General features: G+C 40.6%; 1 protein-coding gene across 1 annotated transcript in view; it reads left to right on the forward strand.

The window, feature by feature from the left end:
* LOC120784495 (protein spire homolog 1-like) overlaps window positions 1-21039 on the forward strand; it is a 39597-nt gene extending 18558 nt beyond the window's left edge. The window contains exons 4-18 of the mRNA XM_040118355.1: window positions 759-884; window positions 5511-5585; window positions 5960-6124; window positions 6920-7006; window positions 8071-8200; window positions 8978-9019; window positions 13419-13582; window positions 13715-13808; window positions 14060-14202; window positions 14736-14918; window positions 17982-18119; window positions 18366-18436; window positions 18555-18582; window positions 18972-19264; window positions 20784-21039. Coding sequence (XP_039974289.1) covers window positions 759-884; window positions 5511-5585; window positions 5960-6124; window positions 6920-7006; window positions 8071-8200; window positions 8978-9019; window positions 13419-13582; window positions 13715-13808; window positions 14060-14202; window positions 14736-14918; window positions 17982-18119; window positions 18366-18436; window positions 18555-18582; window positions 18972-19264; window positions 20784-21039 — 1995 coding nt within the window. The remainder of the gene's footprint in view (window positions 1-758; window positions 885-5510; window positions 5586-5959; window positions 6125-6919; window positions 7007-8070; window positions 8201-8977; window positions 9020-13418; window positions 13583-13714; window positions 13809-14059; window positions 14203-14735; window positions 14919-17981; window positions 18120-18365; window positions 18437-18554; window positions 18583-18971; window positions 19265-20783) is intronic.
* Window positions 21040-22569: the final 1530 nt, after the last annotated feature.

Here is a 22569-nt window from a genome sequence, read left to right on the forward strand (position 1 = left end):
TAATGTCACCTGAAAATAACAACAATAACATATTCATTTACCCTGAGTACAACATTTTCCCGCACTTATGATTCGATTTAGGCAGGAAAGCTTATGGAGAGATGGTTGTCTATTATTTTCTGTCTTTAGTGAAATTCTGTCTAACTGCAATGCGGTCTAGACAAATGGATGCCAAGAGCATGCGGAGCATTAACTCAGCATGCCTTCTGTTCCTCTGAGAGAGACAAGGACGTATTCTGTCATTGCTGTTGGTGTGTGTGTGTGTGTGTGTTTGGGTCTGTTTGGCAGCAGCATGGCTGACCTCAGGCACAGCTGTCTTGTGAATTGTATTCAGCAGTGAGTAACAATTGTCAAAAATGTCTGCAAATGTTTTGGGGTATCTTTTTGCTTTTTATGCAATGTTGCTGAGATCCCGTAGCGAGGCTTCACAGCTTGACACGACTATTTCTTATCTCGGAGGTGTAGAGTAGAAAAAAAGTAGATGAGTTACCTGAGAAGGATTTCTGTGGTGTTGGTGTAGACTGAAAAGTCTGAATCGAGAGTCTGGTCATTTGTATTTATTCCTAAATTTAGGTTATTGTGATCCAGAAACTGCCCTGCAGTCCCTTTTGTTTTTGATAGCCACTGGCTTCAATGCGTTGCATTGCACTTTGTGAATTTTCCTCCATCACTTCTGTGTAAAGTGTATAATAAATGCCACTGTGTGAACGGTGCACTGAAAATGTCTCTTTCTCTATGCTTCACTGTCTCCCCTGTAGCTGTGTACAGCTCATCTACCCAGTCTGTCAGATGCCCCCAGTCACTACCAGGCAGTGTGTCGGGCTCTGTATACAGAAACCAGGGAGCTACGCACTTTCCTTGAGAAGATCAAGAGTGCCAAAGAGGTGGGTGCATATCATCATCGTCATCAAGGCTGTGGGCTTATAGAGCTTATTATTCAGACTTTAGTGGCGGTTTAAGCCATCAGTAATGTATTAGGTTACACGTCATACAGCAGATATAGCAACTTTATTTTTTGGGTATGGTTTATCATACCAGTCTTATTTAAACCACAACCTAGATTTACTGCATATGGGACACCCCTTCATGAAAGAATTATCACTGATGATGATCACTGACCTTTACATAGCCCATCAAGGACATAGCAAGCCATCACTTTAGGAGATTTAGCGCTGTTACTTCACGAGCCCCATACACCCCACAACCAATATGACTTTCACTCTCTGTGGGTACCACCGACAGGGGCTATGTTAGCACTGTGGGATTGCTGGTTTAATTCCAACGCACTCAATATCCATTTGGCAAAGAATTTTCTATTTCAAAAGCACATTATGACTCTATTCTATCAAATGTTGCTTGTTGTTAAAAAAAAAAAAAGTAGATACAATAGTATTTGGCTTTAATCCTTTAACCAAGAAAACAACTCTTATGTAATAACTGTAAACCAGTCTAAGTGACTATAGTTGCATGATGTCAGGTTTCTCTCTGCTTTGTGTGTATTAACGGTTCAAGTTGGGGAACCAGCAGAGCACATATCTGACTGAGCCATCTTTCCTCTTTCAGCAATAAGCAAACATTTACAGAGGATGGGCTGGGCAGTAGCATGCAATAGGCATGGACATAACAGAGACACACCGAGACAGGAAGACAGCTGTCAGACAGCCATGTTTCCTGTGTGACAGAGCTGATACAGGAAGGCATCCATGGTAATGACTGTGGTTAAAGGAATGAATGGACACATCAGTGTACACCCAATATTACCCATGCTTTCACTAGCATCTTATTCTCCTTGTTTTTATGCATTACTCATTGATTATGTAGGAAAAAGTGGACAAAACCCCTTAAATCTCTGCATTAAATTCATCAAATATCCCTTCTTTTTCAGGACTAGAGGCCTGGCATCTTAAATGAACCTGAAGCCATTAAAGGCCCAAGTCTAGGGCGTGAGTAAAATAAATGGAGGCTTTACTTTCATATTCAGGTTTTTTATCACACAAGTTACATAATACATGCCAATTCCACCTTACTATTGATATGAACATTTTAGGGATGTTTTTAGTACAAAATCAAGATGTTTTATTGAATTGATTTAAAGCAAACTACAGAAATGGTCTCAGTGTTGCAGTGGTCTGCCAGCACCTGCACCACCATTGAAAAATATATGCAAATAGCACGAAAGTGAGAGTGGAGGCAGCCTCTGTATCCTTCCCCCACAGCTATTTGCAAAGTTTTGTTATGTCTGCACCCAATACTGCATATGTAGTAGAAACAGGTTTCAAATGTGTGTTAATGATAATGACATTTTATGATAACATCAATTTGTTCTATTTAAGTTGATTTGAAACTTTGAACTGAGTCTCCTCCTGCAAGTTATTGTCTGTCTACCAGTGTGTACATGGTTAGGGACTGTATGAAAATTATGAGAGGGAGAGAGGGGGTCACAGAGGAGAGAACAGGGCAGTTTTTTTTATCTCTTTCTCATCCTAAAGATGGATTTCATTTCAACCTTCATTTACAAACTAGTTAATAGTTACGTAAATAGTTACATGACAGTTACAACATGACAACTTTCGCTCGTGCCATGTGTCATAAAGGTGCACTTTGCCAAACGGAGCGGACAATATTTCTGTCTCTGTATCCAGGTTTTATTAATGTGTACACTGGTGATGCACATTAGAAGTTCCGTGAAGTTTAAGGTTTAAATTGTGGTAAACAATTAAACAAATTGTACCAATTTCATACTGTTACCTTATTTTGACTTTCTGCATTTTCTGTCGGTGAACAAATTTGATATCTAAAGTTAACGTGCATCCCAGAGGTTTTTCCATCCCACCCTGCTCTTGAAAAAATCTGAATATAAACTTCAGGATGTTCCATGGTCAGAGGATTTTTCAACCTGGCAAAAGTTGGAGAAAAAAGACAGATTTATGTACATTTTCCCCCATTTTTTGACATGAAAGTGGTAAAACGTAAGAAAAAAAAAAAACCTAGTGAGTATCAGCACAAGATACTGGCCACCTGCAGCTTTGATACAAACTAGTTAAACATGACTAGAGTTGTAATGTCCAGACAGTCCGAGGCAGCCGTGCTCTAACACCCTGCTGGCTGACAGGTTGAATTGGGCCACTGTGAAGAAAGAGTCTCAACTTTGTTTGTTGTCCGTATCAGACATAGATGACAGTATCTGGAGACACGCTGACTCTCACTCTGCCAAAACTACTTAGTTCAGGTTCTCAGAGGTAATATTCAGATAGGCATGATAATAACTAATCATGCGTGAGGGTCCCGATGAAGTGGTAGGAGGATCTGTGTAACATTTCTCCAACTTGCCCACGCACCATAAAGGATTAATGCCCCCTCAGTGCATTATTGGCATGCTGTCTGTTATGGATCATGTGTCCATTATCAACAAAGGGGCTGGCAAGTGTTTTCCAATTATTTTTCTCAGTGATCTGTGATTAGCAGGGACATACTGTACAAAATCACGTTCAGGCTTCATTTGCAGATAATGAATAATACAGACTGAATGCTTGTTTGAACTTTTGCACGGTTAGAATACGCCATAATCATTGCTTTCTACTTGATGGAAAGATTTGAAAAGTGGGCTTGGGGAAAATGAATATGAGTTGGTAATGTAATTCTTTCATCACAGATGCATTATCGACTCATCGTCATCTTCCCCAAGTTCACATTCAAGCTGTTCCGCTAAACACAAAGCCATGTCTTGTTGTCATACAGGGTTTCTAATTTTTTATTCTTCTGGAACATTCATTAAGTACAAGTGCAGGAGGCAATTTGGACTTGGAGCTCAGCTGTGGGTTGGAATATTTCCCATGAGGAGGTGTGTGTGTGTGTGTGTGTTTTTGTCTGCGTGTGTGTGTCTTTGAACCTCAGGGTTCCTTCCTGCTATGCACTACTGCTGCTTCCGTTTTAGTGTTCGTATTGCATCTGAATGAATAAAGGGGATTTGGTTGGTTACATAACTCTCTGGTAGAAAATAGAGAGGAGAGAGAGGAGTCTGATTGCAGGTTGGAGAGGGAGGAAAATCTGGGGATTCCAGCCTTTTTTTATCCCCAGAAAGTAAAGAAGTAATAGTCATTGCTATGTTTATGCTTTTGTATAACACTTTTTAAATCAGAGGTACACATTTCTGTCTTTCTCACAATGGAAATATGTGGCTTTGATGTGATTGGGAGTCATGCTGCTCATACCAGTGAGATGATGGATATAAAAGCAAACAAACTAACCTCTCTTTACACTCTTCTCTGGCCAGCTTAGCGGTGTTTTAATTTGATGGACTGTTATACGCCATTAAGCACTTCAGCGTTACCTTGTGTAAATGAATGCATGTACAGACTGTAGGCATGTGGAATTATAATGCAGCAAATTTCTTTATAGTTTGAATGATATTATGTAACTGCTACATCGAGCCTACAGTCCAGTCGAGGTAGCTGTTCCCTGGCAGGACGATGCTGAAATGTGATTTCCCCAGTGGGCTGACGTCTTAACTTTGTCAGCTGTGCAGACTCCCGTGACAAGCACAGTCTCACCACAAATATTAACCAGAAGGAACATATTTTCTGTCTGCGTAATGCTTTAAAATGCTTGCAGACTTTTTGTTACATCTTGTTTTTTTCTCCATCTCTCTCTCCCTCGCTCTCTCTCTCTCTCACACACACACATTGACATTATCCTCTGCTGGACTTTGGAAGCGGCGGCAGAGGAATGCAGGTTAGCCCCTTATTTCCCACACATAGGCTGTCAGTCTGGCTGACAGTGTTGCGCAACACTCCAATTGCCTCACGTGCAGGTTCACACAGGTGTCAGAATGGAGGAGCTGGGTTTACTGTTGACGGCCTTGTCTGATGTTCATATCTTGTTTATTTTTACTACTGCATCACATCAAAAGTGACTTTGTGTTAAGGTCTGATAGCGGTTAGGGCTAATAGCGGTTATCAGGAACATGCTAGCAGCTCTGCAAGGCTGAAGTGCTTATTAAAAAAATACAAGGATGCAAGTTCAAATTTGATTCTTAACTGTTTGGGTGAAGTAAATGTAAAAATGGTTGTGGTTGGTAAGACAGTGCAGGTTGCTTTGCCAACTCACAACTACAGTGCTTACATGCTAGTGCTTAGCAGATAATATTTACCATGTTCATTGTCTTATTTTAGCGTATTAGCACACTAACATCTGTTGACATGTAAATAGGCTGTTTTTCAGCAGACATTTGGACTTGTTATAGTAGGAAAAGCACATTAATATATATCTATGTTCTATTCAAGTGTAACGGTAAGTGATGACTGGCATGAGAGTGAATCAAAAAATATTTATCTCTTCGGTGAGGGTCAAAACATGACAGGCCAAACTGAAGAAACACCTTGGACACTTAACTTTGTTGGTCCACATGTACTGGCTCTTCATGCTCCTCTTTTTAGCCCCTTTCTTTCCTAATATCCAACGCAGTCTTTTGGATTTCTTATCCAAACTATGCCTCCCTCTCTTTCCACCAGAACCTCCGTAAAATGGAGGAAGAGTCGTCAGAAGAACCTGGCCGAGACCTGAACGAGCTGCAGAATGCTGACTGGGTAGGCAACAAGACTCCTGATCTCTGACCTCCAAATTCACTGATCATTTCTGCTTATTAGGTCTAACTGACCTAAAGTTCAGGGGGGAGAAATCAAAGCCCCTTTCTGGTGTCATATTAAAGATTCTTTATAATTGCATGTTTACATAAAGAAATCTATACGAATGCATGTACCACTCTAAATAGGCAGGGATAAAAGAACTTCTAAGGAACCATGTTGAGATGGATAGAAGCACTTCTCTTGATGAACCCTCCTTGTTCTGTGTGCACAGAGAGGTCAGAGCACAGATGATTGCTATCACGAAACAAATATTCAAAGGGCCAAGGTATTTTCCACTTCTCCTTTCTCATGCTGCCGTTTGCTTCCTCCGTAAGGCTCGATTCTGGGTTCAGGTGATGAGGGACCTGCGTGAAGGAGTCAAGCTGAAAAAGGTGCAGGAGCGTCAGTACAACCCTTTGCCCATCGAGTACCAGCTCACTCCTTACGAGATGCTCATGGACGACATCAGGTCCAAACGTTACAAACTGCGCAAAGTCATGGTGAGTGTCCCATTTGGAGGGCACATAGAAACGAATGCCCCATGCATGCCTCCTGTTTAGCTACACTTATGCTGCACTATTGTCTCAGTCTCAGGGGGAATTGCGTGGAAAAGCTTGTAGCCCCGATGGATCCTGGGCTGATGCTCTAATGGCTACCAGCATAGTGCTGGTTAATGATGTATAGACATTTAGTTCGACAATTTGAGGTTCCATCATTTCACTTGAAGTGGCTGGACAAGTCAACAACTATGACACCAGATCTCTGAAAATACTACTGTGTCATAGGCTTTTTTGGATTAATCTCAGCCATATGTTTTGCAAAGTAACTATATGCCATTTGGCATTGTTGATAGTAGAGCTGAAACAATTAGTCAGTTAATCAAGTAGTTGTTCGACAGAAAACTTGTCAGCAAAAATTCAATTCCATTAATTGTATAAGTCATTAAATCGAACAGCTGCTCCGTTGTGAGAATTTGCTGGCTTTCCTGAAAAGAATCATTCGTTGCAGTCCTAGCTGATTGTTCGTGTATGCTCCTGGTTTTGGTAGTTCTGGAGCAGCCAATTTTGCACCTTATTAGATTTCAGCCCTATCTTTTCTGTTCTTCAGCGTGTAATTTGGGATGAAATTATTCAATTTTTCTATGTCATACACTCCACTTGGTAAATAACCTCCTGAAGAGAGCACAATTGGTGAGCTAGATTTACACGAGTGATTGCAAGGTAATTAAGGAATCAAGCACTTTCTCTCTCTATGTCATGTGCTTTCCTGTTTTATACCCTGCTCTCTTGTTTTAGGTGAATGGAGACATCCCACCCAGGTTAAAGAAGAGCGCTCATGAAGTCATCCTGGAGTTCATCAGGTCCAGACCACCTCTCAACCCTGTGAGTAGAACTTAATGCACTTGATTTTTGGTCAGCAAAAATGGACCAGTGTGCTGTCTTTAAATCATTAAACATCTAGCTAGAAGATGTAAAATCTGATGTAGTTTATGCAGTCACCATTCTAAATCTGAACTCAGATATCAAAATACTTTATAAGAAACAATATATTTAACACAAACAAACCAAAATCCTTTTGACTAATTTTAGACTTTATTACTTTACTTTTATTGTTAGAGGATATACATCAGCTAGTCTTCTTGGGGTCTGTTACACTAAAATACAGTATACTGGAAATAGTCTGTGTTACGGGACTATTTCCAGGTCTTTGAATTATACTCCAATTGATATTGGATTTTTGAGGCCAATGCTGATTTGAGAGTTTAAAAAAGACATAACGTGAACAAACATATTTGATAAGGAGACCTTAGATTTGGCTGTTAAAGAATTTTGACCAAGATGTGTAGTGAGTGGGACATTTAATGGTTGCTAGTGCTCTCTGGTAAGCTCTCTGACAAATGTTGTGGAATGGTCATGGGCAAAATGAACAACGCTGACTATTGGTTTCTCGTGGGAAACAAACAGCAGGCTCCTGTGTGAAAGGCCGGTGTTAAATTGACCCTTCCCTTCTTCAACTCCTCCTAACACAGACTTTGTCGCTACACGTCAACTTACTTCCCCCTTGTCCTTCCTCCCATCATAATTACTACGGCCGCTATGTGGCTTAACAGTAAAACGCAGCTATGGTTCGTAATAACCTGCTTGCACAGACGACCTATGGGGTAGTTTTTTACAGGAGGACAGTCTCAAAACTCTATATTAAAGCTCTATAAAAACCACTGTAGTCTTTTGGCAAAACATGAATATTGCAGCTTTCCAAATCACGTGTCACTGCAGTGTGAATTATGTGAAATGCCGCAATCTGGGTAATGAGGCGAACAGTCAGTCACAGGAGATGAGGAGGCGTTGAGGAACTATGGCTATCTGTTTGTTTGTGCCAGTTGTTGTCTTTCACCCTGCTTACCCTCTGTCATTACGTATCTTTCACCCATCATCATCCTGGCTAGGTGTCAGCTCGCAAGCTGAAGCCACAGACTCAGCCTCCTCCTACCCTGCATGAGCGGATCCTGGAGGAAATCAAAGCAGAGAGGAAACTTCGACCGGTGTCTCCGGATGAGGTCCGCAGGGGAAGGCTGGGTAAGTAAACTCACCACTTCATTGTCCCTGCGCTTGTTACTTTTATACCTTTGTTGCACACACACACACACACATACACGACACAATAACACACACACACACACACACACACACACAAACACACACACACACACACACACACACACACACACACACACACACAGACACACACACACACACACATGCACAAACACACACACACACAAAGCCATACTTCACTCTGAAATCTACATCTTTTAAGTTGACTCATGGAGCTATTGGGCATCATGTGCAAATTAACTAAAATCAGATGAGAAATATGTTGTAGCTTCATCATTTTGAGCTATGTTTTAGTTCATTTATGCTTTACTACACTATTATTTGTGCCTCTGCTCTTTGCTATTGCAACTAATGTTGCCTAAACTTTCATATTTGTGTTGCAACTAATGCCTATTATTGTTTGTTGACTATATTGTTTGCAATATAGTGAAAGCTGTACTTGAATAATAATGCTAAGTGTCTGCAATTCCATTAACACTAACGGTACTAAATCCATCACTGTTTCTGAATGTCAGTAATCCCTCAGCGATGGCTGTGGTTATTTGAAATCCTATGATCTCCCATCCTAAAAGTGCTTATACTTCAGTGAGCTGATACTAGACAATGAGCACATCCTACCCCTGCATTTCTTGTCAAATTCAAAGAAGATGACTTCCTTTTTATGTTTTAAGTCTTGCCTTAATTTACCTCCTAATCACAGCAATAACTGTCCGATGCCACGACTTTTTCTCGTTGCAGTAATTCGGCCACTTAGCATGTCTTTCAGTTTTGATGTGTCAGGTAAAGTTTTCCCTGGCTGCTTACCTGGCCTTTTATCTCCTTCTGTTCTCTTCTTTGTTGTGGCTGCTCATCTGCTCTTCCAGCTCAGACACATACAAGCACACATCAGCACACTGCACACATTTCATGTCATGCTTTAGTAGTCGGTGATGGTTGGCTGTGGTCTGACGGAGGTGAAACATGTTGATGTGAGACACAGGTCAGTAGGAGGACACTGAGGAGAGCAAACTGATGAGTGACACACTGACCGGCAGAGGGGATAGACCGGATTTTCAATTACAGAGGTGACTGATGTGACTATATATACAGGGAATTTGGGGGTTGTAGCAATTTAGGGGGAGTTTACAGTCTACAACTGAAAACGTACATCGCTGCTCAATATGCTCAGTTGACAAATTTTAGCATTTATACCTCAAGGTTGGGAAATACAATTTACAGAAAATATATTTCAACAGAATAAATGAAACATCTAAATAATCTAAATAAAAACTTTCTGAGATTTTTTGTTGTCTGTCTCTATCTTTGTTTATGTTAACAATGGATCAAATGAATGAAGGATGTGTAAGGTGTCACTTGCAGTGACGAAGCCACAGACCATTGTCTGTGGGACTTTATGAAGCGTTTTAGCATCTTTCAGCTCTTTGTTTCGGTTTTCCAGGCCACAAATTTGGCTCTCAACAACCTTGTTTCCAGCAGCAGCTGTTGTCAGTGGAAAAGCTCCTGATTATATCCCCTATGCTACCTGCCCGGCACCATATACTCAACTGATAAAGTTAGCAGCTAGCTGCTGAACATAGTGGAGCATTTAGCAGCTAAAGAGGCAGGTACTTCTCTCAGGAGCTAAAAAAAAAGGAGAAAAGAGCTAAAAGAGTCCATACTAGTTGTGAAGAAATTCCTTTTTAAGGGACAAATATAGATATAGATAAGGGACAAAAAATTAAGTCTAAAGTTCAGCAAAAGCTAATATGAGTCTTCAGGAGTCAGAGTTCGACAAATGAAATGGCTACCTTCTAAAGGTACAGTCTGTTTAGTACAAAGTTCCCTCTTTATATTACTGTATATTATATATTATATTACTGCAGAATGTCAGCAAGGAAAAACAGCACAAAGAAGGAATTTCATACTAAAAAGACTACATTTGATTTGTCAAACACAGACTGCTGAGGCCTCAGATTAGCTTCAACTGAAACTTGGAATGTCTTTTTAAACAGAGCAAGGTCTGTCCACCATCACTTACATTAAAGTTCCCTTTGAAAAGGAATTTCTTTGTGGCCAGTATCGCCAAAGAGCGACCAGTAACGCTTCCAATGTACATATGGACATAGCAATATGTGAACCTATCCTTAACACTAAATATCATTTTAAAAAAGCAAATTAATCTCATTACAGTACACAAGAGATTGAATTTTAGCTTTAGGGCTACAAAAATGTTTCGCTATCGATTTGTTCTTTGGAACACATCAATTCTACAGAATAACAGACACCGAGTTGATAGTTATTATTTAGTAGCATGGCCACGATTCATTGCATGTATGCGACTCACTGTCCATGGTTTTTGTCAGAAGAGGGAATCCTAACCTCCCATTAGCATCTGGCTGTCCTAATCAAGATTAAACTCTTCTCTGGCTGATTGAAAGAGATAGCAACGCCTCCCAGGCAGATTGGGATATTTAAAGCACTTCACTGCTCTTGCTGCTATGGAAAGGAGCTAGTGTTTAGATCCTGAATTAATGGCCAGTTTAAATTATATTTAAATTAAGTAACATAATCCATCTGAGTTTTATGTAAAATAACACTGTTTTTTTCTGTCTTCAGTTTTATTACTGTTGAGTACAGCCTATGCCTCTATGGAATTGTGAAGGAGGAACTGTGAAGTAACATTCCTGTTATCTCGGCACACGTCATTTTAGTGTTCACAACATGCTGATTGATAGAAGTGCCGAAGAGTCAACAGCTCATTTAGTCCCTCTTATCTACGGCTCCTGTCAAACAAATGGACAGGGTTATATAACTCCTGAAAAAATGTTCCTGGTTGTTCCTGCTAAACGCTCAGACACAGTGTCACCTTTGCTAAGTACACCATCCCTCAAACATACTGGAATGTGATGTGAATCTTAAGTAGAATTGAGCAGCCAGCCATCTAATCAAAGAACGAAAAGAAACAGCCGAAAGAGTAACTGCCACCTCTCTGTGTTCAAGAATCATCAGCTTTATACAAAAGGGTCTTTAATGTGGCGTGGTGACTTTGCAGAATTTAATCAGGGTGCAGAAGGATTAGTGTGCGGCCTCATGCGCTGCACAGCACTGGACGCTCACCCAAACTGTATATTCTCTTAGCAGTGGTGTGTGCTTCGCATGAAATGCATTGGAACAACTTAATGAGACAGTTTGAATTAGGGTGGCAAGGAAACACTGCAGAGACAGAAAAATCAGAATAATGCTTTGCTCCACGTTCCCTCCTACTGCAGCCAGTGTCTCTCATCACACCACAAGCTTTATCACCTCACACTCACTCATTCATACCGTCCAATATTGTGTTTCGTTGTGTGTGTGTGGGTGTGTGTGTACAAACATCCCTCTATGATGCATCACTCTTGTACAGAGAAAGCAGTTTGATTCTCCTTTACTCGGTATTAAATGGGTGAGACTGTACATTCCCACTTCAATGAACATGAATAAAAGCTCTCGTCAGTCACTAGAAAAATATGCTTTCAAGGAGAAATTCATTTCACAAGATTAAAGCACTGTTATTCCACAGTTCTTGTTGATGTCTAATGCTTCTTCTGGGTCCACTGATGGTGCTCTCTTTTTCATTCCCCAAAACTTGCCAAATTGGGATGGTGTGTTGACCTACTGGAATGTCAACATGTCAACAGTTTAGAGGAACAGTTCGACACCTTGGGAAATTCACTTATTCGCTTTAGATGGATACCTCTCTTGTGTCTGTACAGTAAATATTAGGCTAAAGCCAGGAGTTGATTAGCGTAGCTTAGCATAAAGTGTGGAAGTGGGTGGGGGGCTAGCCTGGTTCTGTTTAAAGTTGAAATTAAAAAATGTATGCCTACTAACACGTCTGACCTCCTGAAAGCTGGCTAATCACCTCCTGGCTCTAGATTCATACTTAATGCACAGACATGAGAGTGGTATTAATCAACCCATCTAACTCAGCAATAACAAGAATAAGTGGATTTCCCCAAATATTAAACTATTCTTTTAAAAACAAAATCATTTCAGCTAAAACATGCCCACTAAATTACAAAATAATGCACTGACTGTATTGATCTCTCAGTATTGATCTAACAGCACAGGCAAATGGTGGAATGTTTTTGTAGTTATCCTAATGAAGGAGCTGTCTCCTTTTAGGTTTTGGCAAAACTCGCAGTATGCCACAGGATTTGTTCCGTACAGGAATAGGTAAAGTATGAGCACTGCTATGGTTTAGGAGGCTCACCTTTAACCCAATGGTCTTGTCTGTCTGCCTACCTGGTTGTAAACTAATATTCCCCCTATTTGAACATCCGAATGGTAAGGCCTAGCCAAGATGCAGGTAGAGTGTACAATTATGGCTAATTATGGCTGGTTTGTTTGTGTTAACTCTAAAGCCTTCAGGAGTCTGACATGGTAGAGAGACAGTTCTAGTTCAGAAGCAGAGACAGAGCTCCTGTTGAGGCAGTAAGCTCACGTGGTTGCTTTTCCCACAAACAAGAGAAGAGACTGAAAGGATCCCACAGATCCTATCAGCCGTGGCTCTTTATCTGTCTTTTGCAGCCCTTGCTTGTCCCCCCTTCCCACACTCCCTCCCTCCCTCTAAACCTTCTTTTCAGGTTTTTATTTTTGTTTCATCAGTTTGGGCCCACAGAAAATCACAGTTAGTCAGGCACTTTGGTAGATGGATTGTTATCATGGATGGATTTCTATCTTTGGACCGATGACTCCTCTGTCAGTGCACAGTGACCTTAAGGAATTTGGTTTCAAGGATTTAGCGCCCCCAAAAATTATACCATGGAGGCTGTCAGGAGAAAGAATCTTATTTTAGAAGTTCAGAATCTAAATATTTCATATTAGAAGCATCCATACTCTGTGTGTAACACCGGCCTGCTCCTTTACCTCCCCTCAGACCAACTTAACTCACCCTTCCTGCCCTCTTTTCCCTTGGAATGGATCTCAAACCTCAGTCTTCTGTAACAGGAGTCATTGCATCTTTTCATCTTACCTTCCATTCATACATAACATTATCTGAAAAGAACCTGTTTTCCCTTTTTGGGGGACAGGACAGTCAAGTGAGATTTTGAAGAATAACAGATTAAGGATGCAAGGAATCACAAGAGGAATTGAGATTCATCTCAAGTGTTTTTCCCCCCTATATCTGAATAACTCTCTCTTGTGTGGCTCTGTACAGATGAGTTTAGTCCGTACATGGGCAGGAGGACATCCAGCTCTCTGTCTCTAACCAATGGAACAGCATCTCCCAGAGTAGAACCCTCCGGATCTCAGTCTGCACCCCAGAGGAAAAGGCTCCTGAAGGCTCCCAGCCTCGCCGAGCTGGACAGCTCTGACTCCGATGTCAGTATGAGTTTGTGGGTTTAGGCTTCTGTGTGCTTGGATTGTGTGGGTTTTTGTTTTTTGGAAAATTGCATCCTCCGGCATAAGCTGAGCAAATAATGACTGAGTTGCTTGTATATTCCACATATTCAGGATGAGATTGTTGGGCGCAAATCAGCCAGTAGCTCCAGTGTGGCTACATCTTTGATGGATGATACATCCCCAGAGTCTGCACTGGGGAAGAAAAGTGAGTCAGGAATTATTTCTATATCCCTGTCACAGCTCAGTTGCCTCCTCGACTAAACCATCCACTGACAGTGATCGATTTGTTTTAAAATTACAGCCTCACTAGCCATCTTGTTCTGAGATTTTTCTTTATTGTGTCTATTATAAGCTGAAGTACTTGAGCCCTGAATTAAACAATCAGAGGACCCCCCCCCCCCAAGATGCCTTCTTTTCTCTCTTCTACATCTCTTATCTTCTGTCTATGAACAACAGCTCCCCCCATGTTCCTGCCCATCTCCTCTACACCTCAGCCAGAGAGGCGTCAGACCCCCCAGAGGAGACACTCCATCGAGAAGGAAACCCCGACCAATGTGCGTCAGTTTCAGCCACCGTCCAAACAGAGTTCCAAGTCTCTGGTGAGTCAGATATCTTTTCCTGTACATCCTCATGTACCATCAAAAATTTTGTTTTACATTTTTTAGGTCATAAAGTACATAAAACAGGTTGTAAAAGCACTAACAATTTGAGAATGTGATCGTAATCAAACAAAATCTCACAATGCATCAGTATTAGAGCCAATTACATGTATCACAGCTTTATTTCTTTCTGTGGGCTGTGGCTTTATGAGGGGACTGGAGCCTGGGAGGGTTTTAACTCCGCCCTGGTCACAATGATTCTGTCCAGTAACTTAATAAAACAGAGAAATAGAGGGAGAAATGAAGAATGGGGTAAATTAGGTGAACATCAGGATCTGACCAGAAAAGGAAATGAGGAGGGATTGAAAATAAACAGACACTGACATCTCTCTTATCCTTTTGTTAGCATGAAATGCCTCTTCCTGGATTATATTCCTCTCCTCTTTCTATCACCAAATCCACTGTGTATGCTCACGTTATCTCTTCACATCTTCCTCTCGCCCACAAACACACCTTAACCTTCTCTCGTTCAGGTTGGGACCATAGCCTCATTTCGTCCCTGGATCCCCTTCCTCCTCCTCCTCCTCCGCCCTTCTCCCTCCACTCTCCACCCTTTACGGAGCTCCCACCCTATCGAGGCATTTGTGTTGGGGTTGATGAAGGCAGTTTTTGCTCTCTGCAGGAGCATTTACATCAGTGGAAGAGAGTCGGCCAAGGTTTGCCAGTCTGCCCTCAGTCCGTCCTGGCATAATAACTGTAGTTGCCAATCCTCTCCTAATGCTTCCGGCTTCACTAGAGACAATTCACCTACGGTAGAGCAGGCTACTGCCATAGTAGACTGAGTACAGACCGAACTGTGATCACATAGTGACAAATATCATTCCCTTCACTGCTTTGGATAACATCTTAACACTCCAACACGAGTAGGTAGCTACAGCTAAATGACATCAAATCTGCTCTAGTGTAGGACAAATAACTTGTTAGTTTATTAGTCATGGGTTCCATTTAAAATAAAATGTCAGATTTTATTGTCCGATTTGTCTGATTTGAACCCCAAACTGCATATTTTTAAAATAATTTTTCTGGGCTTTCGATGTCTATCCTGAACACCTTTTAGGATCTTTTTTCACCATATTTCTGAAGACATAAAAAATCTATTTGAAATTGTCTGATGCTTCTTCCCATTCTTGCCTCCGGTTTGGTCACAAAGCAGCATACTATAGCTGTCAGGAGTCATGAGATGAGCAGGGATTACAGCGCATTAACGTGTGCAATAGCACTCAGTGACTCATTATGTGACTGTTAAAAAGGCTGTTTTCGGGATGACGTGATCAGCGGACAAATATACAATAACATCACTGCCAAACTGTATGGGTTCGGAAAAATAATCAGTATCAACTTCATCACTAAGCACATTGCATTTACATTGTAAGGGGTACTGTAAAACCATAAAACACCTCAAAACGACTTTTCACTTTGCTTCCCAGGCTCCAAACAAGGAACGAGATATGATGAGCAGATAAATCATGTGTCATGTTCACTCCAAACTACTGTGAAGTCTTCTCAGGATTGTGGTCTTACCAGCTTGAGAAGAGGTCTGGCCTCGTCCTCTTCAAAGTCCTCCAGTTCAAACTCCCAGAGCCTTCAAACAGAAAGAAAACACAAGACTCATCTTTACTGTTCCTCTCTTTCTCGTTACACGCAGATTGGTGTGACATGAGCAGAGTTCATGTCAGGTGTAGTGCTGGTCTGTGTCTTTTTGTGTGTGTGCGTGTGCGTGTGTGTGCGTGTCTCAGTAATTCCCTGCACTCTCAGTGTGTGTTTGCACTCTTCCCACCAGCAGCTCAGTCATGTCTTCAGCAGTCACCTCAGATGGGAGCTGTTTTTTCTAATGAAGCCTCAGAAGTTCAGCCAGCAGTGCAATCTAAACAACATACAAGAGACCACATGTCTTTAAGTTTAAGTACAATAAACAGTTTGGGAAACTTTAGCTTTTATCTTATGTTGGTGTGGACATGAAAACTAAAGCTGGTCTTACCTGAGACTTATAAGAGCCCATGTGCCAGCAGGTCTGCAGAGCCCGCTCATATATGGGTGTGTTAAACAACACCTGTGAAGAAAATACAATCATGTTGATCATTAGTTTCTTATTCAGAGACTTAATTAAATCTGAAAATGTTTACAGGGTAACTCAAGTAAAAAACAAAAAACAAACTCTTACATACCCTGATGGGTCTTTAGATGCCTCTACTTCCTTCAGTAAATTCCATGGGTGTTTTTTGTTGCTGTATATCAAAGTACAGAACAAAGTAAACTGTCAAAGCGATAACGAAAACTTCACTAGGTTCAACGATCGATTCGAGAGTACTCAAACACAGTTGATGCGTCAGACACAAATGAACAGTGTGTTCGGGGTGAAGAGTGTGTGAAGTCTGTAGAGAGATTCTCATTCTTGAGTCTTTAGAATCAACATCCTGGAACGCCTTGTCTTCAGAGAGAGAGAGATTTCTGTGAATACCTCAAATGTGTTTTTATTTTTTTATTTAATGTTTATTTCCTCATGTTTAATTACACTTCAATACTTACTGTACTACAACTTGACCATCCTGAGACATCATCAGACATTTATACACAAACTAACTCAGTTATTTCCAATATAACTGAGGTCAGTGTGTTGAAACTGTTTTTACAATTATGTAATAATATATTTGAAACCTCTCTCACACTCTCTTTTAAATAATCAGTCAGACAGAGATCAGGTGACTGACTGGGCCAGTCAATGATATTCCACCTTTTCACCCTGAGAAGCTCTGTGGTTGCTTTGCCTCATGTTTCGGATTGTTGTCCTGCTGAATGATAAAATGTAGTCCAATGAGTTCTGAGGGATTTGACTGATAAATATGAACCTGACCCTGATCCTGAACCTGGGCCTGTAGTATAGCACTTCCATTGAGAAAGATTGGAGGTTGAAGCACAAGAGGCTGAGATATATCCTTATATTTATTCTCCAGACAAGTCAGGCTCCAAAAATCTGATCTTAGATTCTTACATAGGCCTGATGCAACCAATAGCATCTTTTTTTAGACCTTCCCCGCCGACAAATTCCATGTCTTTCAAACTCCTCACCCCGGAGTTTTTGTTATAAATCTCAAGGCTGCAAGCCCTAGCCCAGGCCACCCTGAAAAAACTGACCTTCAGGTGTGTAATCAGTGGACCCTCCTTTTTATGGGAAGCTTTTGTCAATTAAAAAGAAAATAAAAACTTTTTATTCAATTATTTTTAATGCAGCATTAATTATTTTTTTGTTTTGTTTTGTTAGAACAAACTGTAAACACAACACTGATGTACTATAACTCAGTCATGTAGTTCTAATGGTAAATATGTTAACAGTTGCTTGTTAACACATCCAGCAGGCACAGGGCAACATAAGCATTTGTTTAGAGTTGTGTTTCTGCTCGCTCAATGAAAGCGAATCCAAAATAAGTCCAATATTCACTCTCCTCCAAAGCACAATGCTTCCACTAGCAAAATTCCAGCAAATAATTCTAGACAATCATGGTTTTAATTTGCTATCTGTCTTCTTCTTTACTGAGAGGATCTGAAAATGTTTAGACAGTCTTTGCTTCAGAATATATACTCTGAAAATCAACTACAGTAAAACAAACACTGAGTCTTGTGTGTTGAATCCTCTGTTGCCAGGGTCATTCATTGTTGTGTTTGTGTGTGTATATCTGTATGTGTATGTGTGTGTCTGTGTGTGTGTGTCTGTGTTGTTGCAGGAGGAGTTCTGTTTCCCTGTGGAGTGTCTGTCTCTGACAGTGGAGGAGGTGATGCACATCAGACAGGTGCTGGTTAAGGCAGAGCTGGAGAAATTCCAGCAGTACAAAGAAATCTACAACGCTATGAAGAAAGGAAAGGTAACTTGTACGATACACTTGATATGGATCAATATCACAGGTGGATGCAGTAACCAGCCATCACTTACAGTAGCAACACTCTTACTGAATGGGAAGAGTTGTACCTTTCTTGACTTTGCCAGCAGATATATTTTAAGACATAAAGAAAAAGATTATCAGTGTCAACAAATTGATTTGGTCAAATTATTTAATGCTTGCATGAAGTGTCTTGATTTTAATATTTTCTTCATCTTTTTTCTCTTGTAGCTTTGCTTCTGTTGTCGAACCAAAAGGTTTTCCTTTTTCACCTGGTCCTACATCTGCCAGTTTTGCAAAAAGTAAAACATTTTAAAACATTATCTTAATCATTGGCATGATTTGTATTTCAGATTATCTAAGAAACTATAAATGCTTCAATTCACCACTTCCTCTTCATTCTCTCCCTTTTCCTTGCAGGCCTGTGTGTTCACAATGTTGCAAAAAGGTAAGTATTACAGAGTAAATCAATCAGACAGTCAACTGCTTCTACAGCAGGACATCCTGCCTGCTATTTCTTCTGGTCAGTTGTTTTGTCAGCTAAGAAAAATATGGTCACATTAAAAAGGTTTCTGTTTTCTCCATGAGCGGTCGTTTTACTTTAAGATACAGATGAAACAATCATACTTACTCCTGGTTATTTTACTCAATCAAGAGAGTGCGAAGCAAATTCAAAATAGAGACTTACAGTCTTACAAACATTTAACATATCTTAGTGCTTTACACCTAAAAACGTAACCGCTCACTGAGTTGGTTTCATAATAAAGGCCTCAGTATTGTTACTCAGTAATCATTATGCTTCTTCTTATTTGCAATCATGCCTTCCCCCTCTAACAGATGCGGCTGCCATCCAAACCTTATTCCAGTTTGCCCATCTACTCCATTGGCTCATCCAACACTCTCCCCAGGGAGAGGATAAGTACCATGGCCACTGTAGGACAAGGACTCTCTGTGGCTGGAGGGCCGGGGCCATTAGCAGTGGGAGGGGCCGCGGCATCCCCCACTTTGAGAGAAGAAACAACAGGAGCATCTAAAGGAGCTGGAAAAGCCTCTGGAGCAGCAGCTGCTGCAAAATTGGAGAAATTCTCCAGTAGCCCACAACGCCACAGCATCCAGAAGACCATGTCAAAGTAAGAGCTATGAAAACAAATACTCAAATATTCAGACTCACAAGGCTTTATGTTATGTTCTGATCTTGATAAAGAGGTTGCTGTTCTCATTATTACTGGAACAGAGAAAGTGCATAGATTAGAGACAAAATGTGCTCCAAATGCTGCAAATTGCTACACTTCATTTACAGAAACTGAGCAGTAACTACTAAAACCCATGCAGAAGTTGAAGGCCCTTAACCAGGATTGTTGCTGTTTGGGTACAACCTGTCCTCTTCATCCAGTTTGTATCTTTGGACTATCAGCACAGCACCACTGACATCTAGTGGATGAAAAGTACCATAACCAAACCAGGAAGTCAGGTGCTTATTATACATACTGATTAGCCAATAATGAATCAGACAGCACCCAGGCATTTTAGGCATGGCCATTTCAGTCAACAACTAAATAACAATATTCTGCATGCTGAGACCAAAAAATAGCAAACCCAAAGAGTTGAGCTGGTAAACTATAGTAAAGTTTTTATTTAGTTGATCAACTGAAATAGAGAATATATGAAGTACAATGCTTTTCATTCTTTACTAGCATCTTCATTCTGGGGCTCCATAGTTAGCACATTGTCATATAAGTGTCTTCATTAATCATGAATGTCTGTTAACATGCTTATCCAGTTGCAGTCCACCCAATACTACTAAGACTTACATCTCTTAATAAAGGGCGCCATCATTCCTGTCCCTGCATGTTTCTGTTGTTGCATCATTTTATGATGGTGCTTTCACTCTGGCTTGTGATTTGGTATTTATCCATTTCTAGATTTGGAGCACATTTTGCTTAATATTTGCTTTTTAAGTCTTGCATGTGTTTTGTCCTTAGGGGCCACCATATATTTGTAATTTCACGTGATTTCTTTAAATGGTGGAACTATTTCAGTTGGATACTCTTGATTGACCAATTTAAAGGCTTTTTTCAGTGGTTTGGATTTTATTTGCTCAGGTATTGACTTATTTGTCTCTGAGATTTTTGCGACCATGTAATATAATGGGATTGAATTCAGCAGCATCTCTTACTGTGGATGATAATCAGACCATGTTGATAGCTGTATTCATAGCAACTATTTCCCCATTAGAAAGTAGTTCCACTGAAAACTGAGGCCTGTGGATTGTCCAGAGTAGCAAGGACATTGATTCTGGACAGATATATTGATATTGAGTTTTTTAGATGTCATTTTATAATGCTGGGAGCCCCAAAAAAAGAGATTTCATCCCCTTTGTACTTAGACGGACACATCTCAAAACCAAATACACTACAGTTTAGTGAGAACATTTGTTTTTGTTTTTGTTTTTTTTAAATTTTCGTGAACTGCCCTGTAAGTAATTGGCTTCTGATCAATCAAACGGTATTCTGGGTTACCCATGACCACACACTCTGGATGGTTTGAATAATAAGCCAAAATAAACCCTACTGTAAATACAAAATCATGAAAACAGTGTTTTCTGACTCTGCTCAAGCCAAGCTCCCCACCTGTCTCCGCTCTTTTTAGGTTTTCAAAGCATGGCTCTTTAAAGTCTCATGAAGAACTGGAGCTTCCCCCAGAGTTGACAGAGGACTGGGCCACCATGGAGGTGTGTGTGGACTGTAAGAAGTTCATCTCTGACATTATTGCCTCCAGCAAGCACAGCCTGTCACTGGCCACCAAGAGGGCTCGCTTAAAACGCAAGACCCAGTCCTTCTACTTGTCCTCCCCTAAAGGAAGGGAGGAGTACAGGCCCTCCGAACGAACAATCAACGAGATCTGAAACTCTTTCTCTCTCTCTCTCTCTGACTGCTTTCAGCTCCTATTGCACAATTATAAAGACTCACTGGGTATGATCTTATTGTACACGAATACTTCAGTCAGATAGAGCTGTCAGAATGGCTGATGTGAACCTCTGTCGTGGACAGTGTGGTTTAATTGCTGTGTCCTGATCATCGTGTACAGCTCCTCCAGACTGGCCACAGACTTTGGACTTAAGAGACAAGGATAATGCCTCAAAGTGGACTGCGCTCCCTCCCCTCTGATGGCACGAAAGCATGGTCCACCCCAACTTGACATTCAGATCAATAAGCACAAGAGAGAAGGACTGATGTATGTTTGACTTCCTCAGGCACTGGCACTGCGGGACACACAAGGCCTGCAGAGAGAGCAGATTGTAAACTGACACTCAGTTTAGAAACACTGGAATATTAAACTGCAGGTTTTGTATGGGTTTTAATTTAGTTTTTTTTTTTTTTTTTTTTTTTACATATGTGTGTTTACAGTAAAATGATTGTTCGATAAAAATGTCACCCTTTGTTTTAATTCGGAGCTTTATTTTGCTGATGATGCTTGATAAGGCTGTCTCCCAGTTTCATCTTTACAAATCATACTGTTTTTCTTGAGGAATCCGAGGAGAAGTCTTTGTTTCCTCATATCTGTTTTTTCCATCACGTTTAAAAACATCCTCTGTTTTAATGCAGATTTAGTGCCAAATAATAACTTTGTTCTCATTGGTTAGTCTTTCCCCTGATGTACTTTATGTTTGCAGTGAACGTGAAAAAAAATGACGTAACAAACTGGGCCAACCCCTGCTTATTAGATTCCATGAAAATGCGGTTCCAAATCAGATGCACTTCTCCATGGAACTAAATATTCAAGTCCATATAAGCAATGCTCAAAGTCAAAGTTTGTAAAAATAAAATAAAAAAAAACACCCTTTGGTATCTTTCATTAAGAGTTTAATGATCAAACTGAACTAATTTGCTTCAGCAGGACTATGTGAGGGGGGTTTGATCAGATTTGATTGACAGTGGCGGGGGCTTACATAAAGTAAGGGGACTTGTAAGGGACACATTATAAAAGGAATGGTCAAACTTGTCCCTTCGCTAAGACCCCCCCTTGTTGTTAGCCGCTGCTAGTCCATCAAACTGTCACTAACACAGTGTCACTAACTGCACTCCCTGAAGAAATATTATCCAATTTTTGGAAAAACGAAAAAAGCAATTTCAGAGAGAAGCAGACTGAAGGTACTACAGCATGTGTTTCAGGATATATCCAGGATGTCAAACTGACTCTGCAGCAAAAACATGTTAAAAAGTTAAAGGCTAAAAGCTAAAGCCTACAGATCACAATGTATCAAGTGAGCTACCACGTCACGGGGCAATCGAGAAAGAGAATAATATGAAATTAAAGAGCAACACTGTTCCTGTAAATCAGGGAAGCTTCACTGTTAAAATCATTAAAAAGCAAAAGCAGCATGTGTGTACATTGAGTATACCTTCAGTAGCTAGAGTAGCATAGAAGTGCTAAT

Source organism: Xiphias gladius, chromosome 22 (genome assembly GCF_016859285.1).
Source record: "Xiphias gladius isolate SHS-SW01 ecotype Sanya breed wild chromosome 22, ASM1685928v1, whole genome shotgun sequence".
Classification (NCBI taxonomy): domain Eukaryota; kingdom Metazoa; phylum Chordata; class Actinopteri; order Istiophoriformes; family Xiphiidae; genus Xiphias; species Xiphias gladius.